The following is a 16,042-nucleotide window of genomic DNA, read 5'->3' as shown; positions in this document are numbered from 1 at the left end:
GATAAAGAATAATTACAATTTGGAGTAATGAATATGCTAATAAAAATTATAAAATTGTAAAGACAGGTAGTAGTTAAACCTTATTTCAGAAAAAAGATTTGTATAAATTAAAATCAATTTATGTGTGAGATATCTGGATATAAATATTCACAATGGGAAAAAAGAATAAAAAAAATGAAAGAAATGCACATTAAAATAAGTTGCTAATGCTTACCATTGGAAAATTATTGGGAAATAGGGACTCATACTGTTTGTAGTAGTACACACAGGTACAACTGGAGAGTAATTTAGTAACAATTGTGTGAAAACAGTTGTGTGTATCTTTTTACTCATCAGGTCTATTTCTAGGGATTTATTGAGTAGGTATACTTGAATGTGCATGCAAAGATATATAAGGACATGTGTATAACAGTTTATCTTGTAGTACTGTCATCAATAGTTAATATTCTGCAGATAACTTAAAAATCCTAACGGTAGGGGACTGGTTAAATTAATTTATGGTACATCTTAGCAGTGGAGTACTATGCAGCTAAAAAAGTTTGTATTGTGGAAAGATGTCAGAGACATACTATGAATGGAAAAGACAGTTATGTAATAGTATGTATATTGTGATCCTATTTGAATTAAAAATTATATGAAGTTTCTATAATTATAAAACAATGTAAAAATTTACCTGTGAGGATTGAATTTCCTTCTATTTTTCTCTATTTGATTTTTTTTTACCATGATCATAATATATAAACTCAAAGAATTGAATAGAATGTTTAAATATTTAATAATTAAAATAACTTTAAAATATATATTATATTTATATATATAAACTTGGTACTTTATAAGCACTATCTTTTTTTAGATAAACTTTAATTGATGGCCATTGGTAATTGTATATTTCATTTCGACTCGTTTACTTATTTCTTTTTTAATAAATAAAACTTGGTGTTTCTTTTTCTATGGATATGAACTTTATATTAGTCTGTGAGTCTATGATAATTTCCATAAGTCTCCATCTGGGTTTTTTTGCTCAGTTGATCTTCAGAGTATTTCACGACACATTAACAAAGCATACGTATATCTGCTGTGGCAAAGTGTTTTCTTGTTTGTTGGCTTGATAATTAACTGTTTTTTAAAAAATCTAATTTTTTGAATAAATTATAGATGCATATGATACAATATTTCAATGATACAAGAAGGTTATATAGTGAAAAAGAAAATCTCTTAATTAACCTAGTTTCTCTTCTCAGGCAGCCATAGTTACTACTTTTTTGTGAATCTGTGTAGCAGTTCTCTCTGCATTTACAAGTAGGTATACACACACACACACACACACACACACACACACACGTTTCACACAAATGGTAGCATATTAAGCATACTCCTCACACCCTTTTGTTGTTAACAAGGTAGTTGAGAGATCTTTCCATATCAGGACATGATGAAGAGGTTCCTCCTGTTTAAAGTCTGTGTGGATGATCCTAATTGATTTGACAGTTTTCTGTTGATAACGTGTATTATAATTTATTTAAATATTACTCTTATTTTAGATACTAGTTATTGTCTAGGTGCTGGGGATAGACTGGTGAGAACAACAACAACAAAAAAAGGCATTTCCGCCCCTCGTGAAGTTTAAATTCTGTGATACAGTCAGGGTGGTGAAGAACAGCTTTTCTGAAGAAGTGATAATTGAGCTGACATCTACACGATTATTAATTTTACGTATTTTAAGGATGCAATTTTGTTCTGTAGTATCTTTCCTCTCATTTCTTCTGTATCTATAAGCATTCCTTCATAAGTACTTCCATCTCATCAGCTTTTAAACATGCTTAACTTTCTCACATATGAAAAAAAAAACAAAAAGAAAACCCTTCTCTGACTTCACTTTCCTTTCTAACTTCTGCTCTTTGTCTCCTCTTTCGTTCGTACCAAGAAAGTGCTATTTATACTTCTTGTTTCCATTCAGTCATCTCACTCAATTAGGAAAAAAATTCAGGTTTACTCCTTCATCCTATTCCAGTCTGTGTCATAACTGTATCACAGTGAAACAAATTTCACCAAGGTCACCAATGATCCCCATGCTTAGTGGGCACTTTTAATCTCCATTTTGCTTGAATGTTCTTGGCATTGCACATAATTGACAACTCTCCTTAAAATATTCTTATTATTAAATGCTGGAGTTCCTTAAGGCTTTGTCCTAAGCTCTTTTCATTTCTCATCAAACACTCTTAAGGCAAGCTTCAGACAGTATCTATACATGATTCCCAAACCTATAGCTGACCTCTCTTCTGAGCTTTGCACCAGTATGTCCAGCTGCCTCCTGTATTTTTCTACTTTATTTGTACTTTGTTTATTCAAAACAACAATACTTTTGGGCCGGCCCGGTGGCGCACTGGATAGTGCGCCGCTTGGGAAGCGCGGCGGCGCTCCCGCCCGAGGGTTCGGATCCCACATACAGACCGGTTCCCGCTCACTGGCTGAGCGAGGCGCGGGAGCAACACCGAGGGTTGCAATCCCGTTGCCGGTCCCCGGTCCAGTGCGGGGGCAACACTGAGGGTTGCGATCTGTTGCCGGACACGGAAAAAGACAAAAGACCAAAAAAACAAAAAACAAAAAACAAAAAACAACAATACTTTTAAAAGTTCATGGAAAAATAGAATTAAAAGATAATATAGGGCTGGCTGGTGGCTCACCTGGGAGAGCATGGTGCTGATAACACCAAAGTCAAGGGTTTGGATCCCCAAATCAGCCAGCCGCCAAAAAAAAAAAAAAAAAAATATAAATCTTTCCATGAACTTTTTGAAGTACTCTGGCATATTTATTTAGAGCCTCTTATTTGCCAGGCATTGTGCTGGTGCTGAGAGTGTCTTATGTATCTCTAGTGGAATATGATCAAAACAGAACTCATGATCCATACCCCCTGTGAAAAGCAAGCAAGCAAGTAAACAAAACAGCCAAAATAAGACCTTCTCTACCTCCATTGTTCTCATTCACTTACTGAAATCTACTCAGTTCTTCTAGCTTGAAATTTAGGAATTAGTCTTGACTCCTTCTTTTATCAAAGTATCCTATCCTCATCCAATCCAGTCCAATCTAATCCAGATAGCCTAAGCCAATGCAATGTTACTAAGGTCTGGCCATTCTGCCTTCTAAGTGTCTTTATAGTGCATCCATTTCCCACCCTTACCCCCCTTTTCAATGCTAATGCTCTAGAACAAGCTACTCTCACTTGACTGCTGCAGTAATTTCTAATTGATCTTGAAAGCATTCACTTTTGATTGCCACCTGGCAAGTTGCCACATGACTGCAAGCATGACTTTTTAAAGTGTTCCTTAATTCCTGTGCCTCAGTTTTCTTATCTGTAAAATTGTGATAATAATAGCCTTTCCATCATAGGCTTATTGTGAGGATAAAAAGAATTACTATGTATAAAATATTAGAATAGTGCCAGGCAATAAATCCTCAATAAATTGTTGAAACCTTGTAAGGTGTTACATTAAGCCAAATAAAAAGTATGATTAAGACAGAAAGAGGATTTATTAGTAATAGATTTGTGTGGAATAATTATTATCTTGTTTATATGTAATTGTGCTATATATGTTCACACTGACAATCTGCAGCTCTTATAATACATGACCTTATAATGTGGAGTTTTTCTTTCTTAATTAAAAGGCTAAGAAGCACCAAGCCTTCCTAGTAGAGACATGTGAAAATAACGTGAAAGAATTGGAATCGATCTTGGACAGCTTTACTGTGTCGGGCCAGAGGACATCAGGTTAGTTGAAGGTATAAAGTGACAGATGCATCTGTCAATGCTCCAAAGTCACTACATTTTGGGAATTCTGCAGATGCCTCTTATAGTCCCTCATCTCAACATGTTTTGATTTGATGACATGATAAGAGCAGTTCTCACAGCAGTCAGTTGGCCTAGCTGGCTGAGAAAGGGTGATGGAATGTGGACCTGCTGTTGTCCTCCAAGAACTTGATTTACAAGTGTTGGGGTCTGTAGGATTGGACAGACAAGGGCTCACTTGCTGTGTTCTGAATCCAACTGAGAAAAAAGTCCATACAGTATACCTGCAAGGGGAACAGATGTTTCCATCAAGCTGAGCCAAATTCTGAGGCAACCTTCAGCAACTTAAAGGTCATGCATTCAAAAGGTTATGTAGGACATGGGCTGTAACATAGCACATATTCATACTGTTGCTTTCTAAGCTGGTTTTCTCCTTCTTTTCTTACTACCGTCTACATATACTCTCCAGATAAGAGTGCTTAGGTAAAATATATTAATTTTACTATTAATCCACTTAATATGATAAATATAAAAATTGTATATTAGGTAGGCATATTTTGGGAACTAGCAAAAGCATTAGTTGGCTAGTGAATTCTGTTTGCTTTTGTACTTTCTTATTTTTTTGTGTTTATGCCATTATGTGTACAATATAGTAGCTCTGACTTAAGTACTTTTACTTTTCTACCTCGGTTTTCTTTTGCCATAATGTCAGCCTCAAATTATTTAGCTGTCTTCTGACACACTTGTGTTCTTCAAAAAGCACATAAAATTAAATTCCTTAAACTTTAAAATTGAGCTTCAGGACTTTTTTTTTTTTTGAGGAGTCAACAGTAATTTGGCAAATGAATTCTTTAGTTCAGGAAAGTTTGGTGTCCTTGAAAATGTGGAAGGATCTGATCAAGGCTCATATTTTACCTTATGGACCTGCAGATTACTCAGTTGGTGAACTAATAGAAATTTAGTGGGCTTTGCTATTATCCATTTTTTCAGTCTGCTTTTATTTTTCATATATTTTTAGTTGTAATTTCATGAAATTAATGTGTTACTTTGTTTTTATTTAAACTTTCCCCCAAAGCATAGTGTTCCATAGTTTGTTACTATTGACAAATCAAAGTTATATAAAAGTGACATAAAAAATATAGGTAAAGATTTGGAGGATAAAATTTTCATTTGCAGTGATACTCTTTAATTATGGAGATGTATCAGTGGTGTTTAATGGTGTTAGGATCTTTAAAAATTATTACATATTATCACAGCATATCTTATCTCAATATTATTTTAAATATTTCTTCAGAGTGAAGTAGGAAAGCTAAGAATAATGAGGTCATGTCTCCTTTGAGTTTTAAAATGAAATAGTTGATAACAAAGCAACTTACAAGTTATTACTAAGCCTATAGAAAAAGAATTATCTTCTATTAAAGATTTCTTTTTATTCTTATCTTTTAGTGACCATCCTTTTTTAACTTTGTAGTTTTCTTTGTACATGCGCACTCTATGTGTTATATGGAATGTGTTCCTAGGAGAGGACTGTGCACTGAATTGGTGATTTTTGGATTGTTAATAGAGTGGTCTTTGTTTCCATATTGTGGTAGTTATTCACTCTTTTACACTCTCCTGCTCCCCCAGTACCCCAGTCCATTCTCCTCTGCTCTCTGTTTTGCCTTGTGCATTGGGAGGCTGACTTCTGTGGGTCTGGGCTCCTTTGCTTCCTGGCTTCTGGTTGGGTTTGGACAGTAGGTACACCAGCAGGAGAATAAGAGGGTGGGAGAAGAAAGCTATCTGGGTATTTATTTCCTCTGCTCCCTCTGCTCCTGTGCATTCCTGGCAGTGGCTGAATTTTTCAATAGTTGCAGCTCCTGTCAGGTGGGTCCTCTTTCATAGCTGTGGCTCTTCCTGGACTACGGTGACAGCGTTCCCTCCATTTGGCCCGTTAGGCTTAGCCATGGTGTTGGTTTTCCACTCTTGCTTGTTCTTGGTGCCTCATTATGTCTTATTGGATCTGTTAACCTGTCCACACTTCTGTAGTCTCATCATTAAATTCTCTTCTCTTCTGAGTATTCTATTTCCTGACTAATTCATATACTTGCTTGGGACCTGGTTTCATTCCTACTTTTTTGGCTTTTATGAAACAGCCTTGTATCACTATCATGGACTCCCTTTCTGTTTATGCCAGCTCAGGATGGGTTTTTGTTATTTAAACAAGAGTGACATAACTAATAAACTGTATTGCCTACTATTTTGTGGAGGAACTTGTCCATTAAGATTGCCTTCTGCATCAGTCGTGGCTTTGATTACACACAGATGACCAAATGTTTGTTCCTTCCAAATGAAGTAATGAAAAAACCTATCGTGTATCTGTGTGTGTGTGTGTCTGCATGTGTGTATGTGCACGCATAAGATATACATATACATATATGCATATATATAAACATATATATATATCTTCCAGTGAAAGTCTACTTCAAACAGCATTGATGTCAAGTACACCCTGATGTAATGCAATAAAGGCATATCACCTCTCTGGTTTAAAAGAAATTCATAACCTCAATCTATTCCTAAGAAAACATCAGACAAACCCAAATTTAGGGACATTTTACAAAATACCCGACCACCACTTATCTAAACTGTCAAGGTCTTGAAAGACAAGGAAAGACTAAGAAACTCCCAGATTAGAAGAGACTAAGGAGACATGAGGACTAAATGCAACATTGTATCCTGAATTGGTTCTGGGAACAGAAAAACGACATTTGTGAAAAAATTGGTGCGAACTGAATAAACTTAGGTTTAGTTAATAGTATTTACCAATGATAGTTAATTTTTTTTTTTTTTTTTTTTTTTTGTCTTTCGTGACTGGTAAGGGGATCGCAACTCTTCGGTGTGGTGTCGCCCACGCCACGCTCAGCCAGTGAGCGCACCGGCCAGTCCTATATAGGATCCGAACCCGCGGCGGGAGCGTCGCTGTGCTCCCAGCGCCACACTCTCCCGAGTGCACCACGGGGCTGGCCCAATCCTTGGAATTTTTAACAGAATTAATTCAGTTATCTTGGAAAGGGCTTTTCAGAGATCCTTTGTAGTTATGGCAAGCAGGCAGTGCTGCTTCAGTCCCTCTTACTACCTCTACATAATACATACTCTGTACCTACACCCCATTTCAGGAAAAGTAATCCATGGTAAAAATTAGAGGGATGGTTACAAAATTGTATTTTTTTGACTTTCTCTTTAAAATGAAATTAGTGAAAATTGTTTTCTTGAATTAATCTTAGTTCAGAGTTGACAATAATTTACAGGTGTTCCCTGTCTTCTCCAGATTTTGTAGTCTTCTAAATTAAGGAACTTTGAGGCAAGTGAACCCATCATCTTATCTTCAGGTAGCAGAAAAGACAAAGTTTCAGTCAGTCCAAGATGTTCAGGAAGTGATTTACTTATAGTATTTAACTTGATCTCCTCACCTGTGATCAGTGTGACACTTTGTTGTGTCTAACACCTCCCTTGTTGTTACTACCCGGTCTCTCTGCTTCCACCTTTGCTCCCCTTCAGTCTGTTTTCTCTATAGCTACCAGAATGATCATTTAAAAACCTAAGTTATAAACTTTCTGTTATAAAATTATTAAGTTCTGGGGATCTAATGTATATATCATGGTGATTTTAGTTAATAATGCTGTATTGTTTACTTGTAATTTGCTAAGAGCAGATTTTAAGTATCCTCACCACACAACACACACACACCCTCACACACACACACACACACACACACACACACACACACACACCCTCACACACACACAAAATGGTAACTAAGTATGATGATGGATGTGTTAATTAACTTGGTTGTGGTACTCATTTGACAGTGTATTTCAAATCATCACCTTTTACACCTTGAATGTATACAGTTTTTGTGTGTCAGTTATACTTCAGTAAAGCTGGAAGAAAAAAACAACAAGAAAATCTAAGTTAGAGCATGCCATTCCTTTGTTCTAAACCTTTTTGGGCTGTGCATTTCACTTAGAAGCCAAAGTGCTTGCAACGGCTTGTAAGACCCTACGTGGTCAGCCTCTATCCTTTATTATGTCCTTTGACCTCATCTCCTACTACCTTCCCTTCCTTCCCTGTGTTTGGGCTACTGTGGCCTCCTTCCGTTTCTTGAACATTCCAAGTGTGCTCTTGCCTTAGGGGCCTTTGTGCTTGCCACTTCTTCTGCCTGGAAAGTTTTTACCTAGTATAGCTCTCTTTCTTCTCTTCCTTAAGTCTATGTTCAAATCTCACCTCTCCATGAGCTTACTCATTGCCCATTCCCGGGTCACTCTTCTCACTACCTCTCTCCCTTTCCTTCTCTACTTTTTTTTTTGCATAGCACTTACTGCTGTCAAGCATTTCTAGCATACTATATAGTGTATTTATTATATCTAAGCTCCATGAAGGTGTGGATCTTTGTCTTTTTTATTCATTAATGTATTTTAAGCAGCTAGAATAATAGTTGACAGAAAGCACTCAAAAAATACTTGTTGAATATGAATGAGTAAAAGCATGAATAAATTAATATCAGGTTGAAGGTCTATTTTTCATTTTAATTTTTGAGGTTATAATGGTAGTCATGGAGTCTTTTTCCAAATTATAGCAACTCTTTGGGTAGCTATCCATAAGGAGTCAGCAGGAAGGTTGACCTTCACTGGAGAAGATGTACAATCTTTCACGGATCATAGAAATATCACCTTGATTGCCTACTATCATTAGACAAGACAGCCTCAATTTATTTCATCAGGGACAATTATTTCCTGTTTCTACTTTCTATATTTCACTAAAATTGAAGCACTGTAGTTGCTCATTTCTCAGTTCTTTTCTGGTAGAAATTCTTAAGAGTGCGTGTGGGGGAATCGTTTCCTACTTTGAACCCATGTAGTCTTTCTGCCTCGAGTATGTCTTCTATTTCAGTTTCAACTGTATCTGAGGGTGTGAGCAAACATCTGGAATGTGACTTTTACTTCATTGGATTCATGAAAGAAAGTTTTTCTTATGGCTCAGCTTTGAATCCTTCTCAGGGTGGTTGTTTTCATGTTGACTGAGACTCCAATCTTCTCCAGCTTTACCTTCCTTAAGGAAATCATTTGTTATACTCCAGAGGCATTCTTTTTCTTTCTAGCTAGGGGGGCTAACGGACCCTAGGAAATAATAGCAACAGCACTTGATGCCTGTATATGTATATGTCGTCCAGGAATGGAGCAGTCTTGAGGAGTGCTCTTAGGAAAATCAGGACACAAATTAGACTTTTCCTTTGCTCTTTCCTCCTTTACGTCTTTCATAAAGGCATATTGCCAAGACCTTCTGAGAGTTGTAATTGTTCTTAAGAACCTCATGGCTGTTAATCTTTTAACTAGAGCTTCATGGGTTCCTAAGAAGCTGGGAATGGCTACAGGAGCAGCACAGCGCACAGATTTCCTTTGGTGTCATTTGCTAATTTCTTCTCTCTTGCTTCCCTTATCTCCCAATTCACTGAGGTTTACAAACCAAATTTGCTCCACTTCATTATGCTCATAGTTTCAGTTTATGAAATCCAAGAGAGTGGCTTCAGTAAGTGTGCTCAACATTCTGTAGTGGGATTATTGACATATGCCAACATACGTTATTTATTGACTTTTTTTTAGTGCAAAGAATGCTTGTAAATGTCAAAATATATTGTTTTGGGCATTTATACTTGACTTAAAATTTGGTCAAAATAGAAGTTCATTTCTACTTTTCTTCATTTATTCAGAGTATGTCAAAGACAGCTGATGGCTGTGCTAATTGCTACTCATTTGCAACCGTCTTCTATACCCTTCTTGTCCTCTTAAGATTTTTTTGTCTTCTTTTTATTTACCAATTTTTTCACTTTCTTACTTTACAGTTATACCTCAATTTCATAGGATTCCCTAGAAATGGAGTATCAATTCTCGTTCATCCTAAAGTCTTAAAATGTACTATTGTTTTCCCTCTCATTTCTACTCTTCTTGGAGATGTCAGTTTTAAATGATTGAAGTGAAACAATTTATTGTTTCATCTTGTTTTTTGTTAACCCTGATTTCTTTTAAATTTTAAATTGTTTGTAAAGAGTATATAGTGTTACATAGAGAAAACATTCAAATAATTAAAAAAAATTATTCTGATTATTAAGCATTGCTTCATGCCTACATTGTTATTTATAATTTGTTAAACAATCAGGTTTAGAGTGACAACTGCCTGGTAGTCCTCTATAAAATAGCTTCAAACTTTTATACATATGAATGCATAGAAAAGTTGAAAACACACAGTAATACCGGAAATCAGATAAATAACCTATCTTAGAGAAAATGTGTGTGTGTGTGTGTGTGTGTGTGTGTGTTTGTGTGTATATGTGTGTGTGTTTATACACATTTAGTAGAACTGGAATGAAAAGTATAGTCCACTCCCCATCTGTGTTATCCTTCCTGATGGTAAATAAACATTTTGTTGTCCTGCCACTGTGTTGGGAAATGTCAGGGCCCTCGCCTTGGGTCCAGTTGGGTGTGGTTTAGCATAACGTTTGTAAGCAAATTGTGTGTGTGTGTGTGTGTGTGTGTGTGTGTAGTTAGTGTGCATGTCTGCCAATGTATCTTTTTTGTTTTGTTGCTATTCTTGTGTTCTTTGGGGAGAGAGAGAGAAGTAGAGAGAGGAGTTTTAGTGAAGCAGGCAGGTGGGGGTCTGCCTCAGGCATCCGCCCTGCGTTGCCATGCTTTCCAACCTATGACTCCAAGGACCTTTTGTCTGCTTACCTAGCTCATAGACCTGCGTGAAGGGGTCTGGTGACCCAGCCTGGCATGTGAAGGGTCTGGTGACCCAGTCTGGCGTGTTTAGGGTTTGTGACTCAGTCTGTGAACGGCCTTGAGGGGTCTGGGAATTCTAGACCCAGCCCTATCTCGACAATCGGCCCAGTCGGGGCAGGATTACTGGCAGGTAAGTGGTCGCCTAGCTTTACAATTGGCATCACGAACAGGATTAAGAGCTAGACAATTGGCACAGCGAGCAGGGTTCCAGACATCGGCCTTAGCTGTGGCTCCACACACTGTATCCTCCCTACATCAGAAATGGAGGGCCTGTCCCAAAGCCAAAATTGGGAAGTAATCTTATGTGGTGTAGGTGCCACTTTCTGAGGCAATCACAGTTTTTTTCCTGTCTTTTCTCTCTCCATTCCCATCCCCATCTACTTGTAATTCCCAGAGTACTGCTGACCAGGAATGACCCAGGGACTAGAGGTAAAGTTCCAAGAAGTCTCCTCTTCATTCTTTCTAGGGATCAAGACAGAAAGAACCTTGGTAGCAGTTCATACCAGGGATAAATTTTCTTTTCAAATTTATCAAAATGAGTCTGCCAGAGGTCAAGGCAGTGGCTTGGGAAATGATACCACCTCAGTTCAGGGCATTGTAATAGCTTGCTACTTGCTGGACAATATAATAGGAACTGTGTACATTCATGTAGCCTTCAGATACTGATATTAAAAGGGAATTTGATCAGAATATAATGGTTTCAGAGTAGAGCTAAGGATAATTCATTCATCCAGTCTTTTTTCAAACTTTCTAAATATGGTTAGTTTTTTTTCTTTTTTCTTTTCATTTGAATATTAAGAAAACTATCTAAATAGAAATTGTGAAAAATGAAATGCCACGAAACAAGGGGAAAGGAACAGTATTTGGAATGCTTAGAATGATAAAGTGGTTTAGTGGAAATCAGAATTTGGCATCTACAGTGGGATACAAAAAGAAATGACCTTTATCAAATAGGAGTAATAAATAAAGAGTAGTATGAAATAGAAAAAGATTACTGCTTTTCCCCAAGAAAACCCAACATATGATTAAAAGATAAAAGTGAGATAAGGAAAGATTATAAGGAAACTAAAAATAGGATAATAGATTTAAAATTTGTGAGAAGCTCTGACGGAATTGCCACTAGAAAATCAGATTGGTTATGTGGAGGACAAAATGTATGGGAAAAGAACACAGAGATAAAATACAGAGGAAAAGAACAAAGAATTAAAGCAAAGATAAATTAAGGAAAGAAACAAAAGGAAAACATGATAATATGGAATACCAGTGTAAACATTGTAGATCTTTCTAAGGCAGAAACCATAATAAATGAAACATGTAATAATTTAAGACAATTTGAAAGCACTTATTTGAGATGAAGAAAGATTCTAGCATTCAGGACGGGTTCACTGCTTTTCAGGGAAAAATAATTAAATAAGACCTCTATTAAGATAAATTCTTGAAAAATGTTCAATTTGAAGTATAAAGGAAGAATATGGTGTTAACTATAAAAACAAATCTGAATAATGAACATGTAATTTTTCTACCAAGAGAAACCTCAGTAAAGTTCTTTTTTTAAAAAAAGGCAAGATCTTTCTATGATCTCTTTTCCTTTAAGTTCATCTAGTAATTAGTTGCTATCTTTTTAATTTTTTATGAAAAATTTCAAACATGTAGAAAAGGAGGCAGTATAGTATAACAAAATTCCTTGCACTCATTATTCAGATCAACATTTTTTTTTAAATCAACGTAGGACCAATCTTTTCTCATCTAAATTTTTCTTTCTTCCTTTTCTTTTCTTTATATTTTTTATTGTTTCATCTATAATCCCACCTATTTTCCCTCTCCTATATTACATTGAAGCATATCCCAGATATTGTTTAATTTCACTCATAAATATTTGTTTGACTCTCTAAAAGATGAGGTCTCTTTTTATTTTTTTTTCCTTTTTGTCTTTTTTACTGACCGGTAATGGGATCGCAACCCTCGGTGTCACGCCTGTACCGGGGACCGGCAACGGGATCGCAACCCTCGGTGTTGCACTCACACCGTGCTCAGCCAGTGAGCGGGAACCGGTCTCCACATGGGATCTGAACCCTCGGCGGGAGCGCCGCCGCACTCTCAAGCGGCGCACTCTCCAGTGCGCCACTGGGCCGGCCCCATGAGGTCTCTTTTTAAATAGAAATACAAGATCATTATCACTAAAAAATTAAAAATAATTCCTCAGTATCATAAATTTCCAATTTTCTTATATATCTCATATAATATCAATTTGTTTAAATTAGCATTCAGGGCTGGCTGGTTAGCTCAGTTGGTTAGAGCATGGTGCTAACACCAAGGTCCAGGGTTTGATCCTTGTAGTGGGCAGCTGCCAAAAAAAAAAAAAAAAGATCAAACACAAAGAAACAAAAAATTTGGCATTCAGAGAAGTTCTAGTTATTATGGTTGATTGATTGGTCTTTGATGTAATTTAAGAAATCTGTATGTTCATTCCTCATCTATCTTTTCTTATTTGTCTTTTTAAAAAAATTTCTTGAAAATGGTGCTATTGGTTCTAGGAGTTTCATAGCCTCCTTTTTTCTGATGGCATCCCCGCTGTGTAGTTTAACATGTTTCTTGGTTCTGTAGTTTTCCCATAATTTGGTAGTTGAATCTGTGGTAATGGAATTGCCCTATATCTGAGCTGTCTAATATAGTAAATACTAGCTACATATGGCTGTTAAGTGCTTAAAATATGGCTATTGTGACTAAGGAACTTAAAAAAATTTTATTTAATTTAGTTAAGTTAAATATGAATTCAATGACAAATAAATTTAAATAATATAGTTGGCTATCATATTTGGATAGTACAAAATTAGAAGCTTGATTAAGTCTTGGTCTCTGATTTTCTATTAAATTGCATTTCTTTTTAAATTCACTTTAAATGTTTTATCTTGTATACTTCTTTTTTGAGTTCTGTAAGGCTTTGGCCTATATTAATTTGGATTTTCAACTTTTATTTTTCAGTTCAAATCTCTTGTTTAATACTATCATACTTGTTATGATAGGTTTAATTTCATTTTTGCCTTTACTAGATTTGTTCTTGTGGTTCCTCTTTAGGAGAAATTCTTTCCATTTTAGTCATAGAATATTAAGTGTAGAAAGATACTGAAGATCAACTATGCATTATAGGATAGTAAAATCTAAAGCTCGAGTTTGCTTAGGCAATTAGAACCACTATAAATATTAAGGAAGGAAGTTATGTAAGAATTAGACCTTATGCAATTATGGGAGAAGCTGAGGAAGTAAGGTCTAGAAAAGGGAGTTGGAGGATCATAGAAAAATTACTAGCCAGCCATATTTAAGCACTGGCATGGGTGGACAAGTCAGAGTACAAGCAAATCTGGGAATCCAGACATGTCGGGCTGCCAGAGGGAAGTAGAGCTGCTGAAGAAATCCTTGGAGGACCTTTTTCTTGGCTTCTGGAGGTAGGCCTGGGGTCACTGTGGATGGAAAGGGCTGATGAGAAGAAAGAAAGCTGCATGTGGAGTGGGGCAGAATGAAGATAGCTGGGACTCCCTGGCACCTCCACCTTTGTCTCTCACTGTGGGTAGAGTGAGGATGAGCTGTAATCAATCAGTACTTCTATGTTTGTCTTTCGTTGCATATAATCACAATGACCTTTAGAGAGTAATGGCTGTTCTTTTACTTCTGCCTTTTCAAATTTCGTACAAATTTTTATTTTGACTAACTGTGACTTGGAACTATACAACTGTGGAGGGAACGGATTCTGTGAAACAGTTCTAGTTTAGCAAAGTTTATGTAGTACGAAACCACCACAGTCCAACTTTTGTCAACTTGGTGAGAACACACACCTTTTAACACCATATTTCCCTTCCAAATAAAGACAACAGCAGAACTATGCTTCTGCAGCATGAAGTGTACCTATCCCTTATATAACTGAAAACACGTTAACTCTCTCCCAAAAGAACATCCAAAGTCACTTTGTCTGTTTGTGGTGATGTTCAATATTCTTCTGAGTCATGCTCCCCTTTTCATACTATGCACTTTAAATACTGAGTTATAATGTTCATCATTACTAATACATCTTACGTTGATAGAGAAATGGGAGAGAGACAATAAAGAACAAGAATATATGTAAATATATTCATATTAAAGTACAGAAGAAATTCTTATAACTACTTAGTACTTTTTCTATCTGGTTACAAGATTATAGCTGTTGTTTAAAATTTCCTTCTTTCACTACCCATCCCATATTCCATTTGCTTTTAGCAAGCATCTCAGTTGGATATAGTTCCATCCCTGTTAAGATGATCCAGACCTTTAGGTCTGTGCCATTAGCTGTCCTGCCCATGTGAAGTTGTAGGTATCCATTAATTATTATTATTATTTTTTTGTCTTTTTGTCTTTTTCCGTGTCCGGCAACGGATTGCAACCCTCAGTGTTGCCCCCGTACCGGACCGGGGACCGGCAACGGGATTGCAGCCCTCGGCGTTGCTCCCGCGCCTTGCTCAGCCAGTGAGCGGGAACCGGTCTGTATGTGGGATCCGAACCCTCGGGCGGGAGCGCCGCCGCGCTTCCCAAGCGGCGCACTATCCATTGCGCCACCGGGCCGGCCCTTCATCATAACCATTTTTAAGTGTACAGTTTGGTAGTGTTGAATATATTTACATTGTTGTGAAACAAATCTCCAAAACTTTTTCGTCTTGCAAATCTGAAACTCTGTACCCATTGAACAACTCCCCTATATTAATCTGGGTTCTTCAGAGAAACAGAACACACATGCACGAATTGGATCACGTGATTATGGAGTCTGAGAAGTTCAAGATCTGCAGGTGGCAAGCTGGAGACCTAGGAGAGCAGATGGTACAGTTCCAGTCCGAGTCTGAAGGCCTCAGAACTAGGAGAACTGATGGTGTAAGTTTCAGTCTGAGTCAGAGTCTGAAGGCAGGTAGAAGATCAATGTACCAGGTCAAAGACAGTCAGGTGGAGAGAAAGAAAGCTCACTTACTCAGACTTTTATTTCATTTAGGCCTTCAACAGATTAGATGTGGCTCACTCACACTGGGCAGGACAATCTGCTTTACTCAGGGTGCCCATTCAGTTGTTAATCTCATTTGTAAACACCTAGATCTCATTTGTAATCTCACAGACACACCCAGAAATAATGATTAACCAAATATTTCGGCACCCCATGAGCCAGTCAAGCTGACATAAAATTAACTATCATATCACCTTTTTCTTCCTTCTCCCAGTCCCTGGTAATCCCCATTCCACTTTCTGTTTCTATGAATTTGACCACTTTAGGTACCTCATGTAAGTGGAAACATACAGTATTTGTCTTTTTGTGATTAGCTTATTTCATTTAGCTTAATATCTTCAGGGTTCACATGTTGCAGCATGTGACAGGAGTTCCTTCCTTTGAATAATATTGAATTGTATGTACATACTACATTTTGTTCATCCATTC

At 36.9% G+C, this 16,042-nt stretch overlaps 1 protein-coding gene across 1 annotated transcript in view; it reads left to right on the top strand.

Moving 5' to 3' along the window:
• The window catches only part of CCDC171 (coiled-coil domain containing 171), a 168,659-nt gene that overhangs the window by 21,307 nt on the left and 131,310 nt on the right, over positions 1-16,042 (top strand). The window contains exon 3 of the mRNA XM_008582311.1: positions 3,664-3,766. Coding sequence (XP_008580533.1) covers positions 3,664-3,766 — 103 coding nt within the window. The remainder of the gene's footprint in view (positions 1-3,663; positions 3,767-16,042) is intronic.

Source organism: Galeopterus variegatus, unplaced genomic scaffold (genome assembly GCF_000696425.1).
Source record: "Galeopterus variegatus unplaced genomic scaffold, G_variegatus-3.0.2 Scaffold2563, whole genome shotgun sequence".
NCBI classification, from domain to species: domain Eukaryota; kingdom Metazoa; phylum Chordata; class Mammalia; order Dermoptera; family Cynocephalidae; genus Galeopterus; species Galeopterus variegatus.
This window is presented reverse-complemented; position numbering and strand designations above follow the sequence as displayed.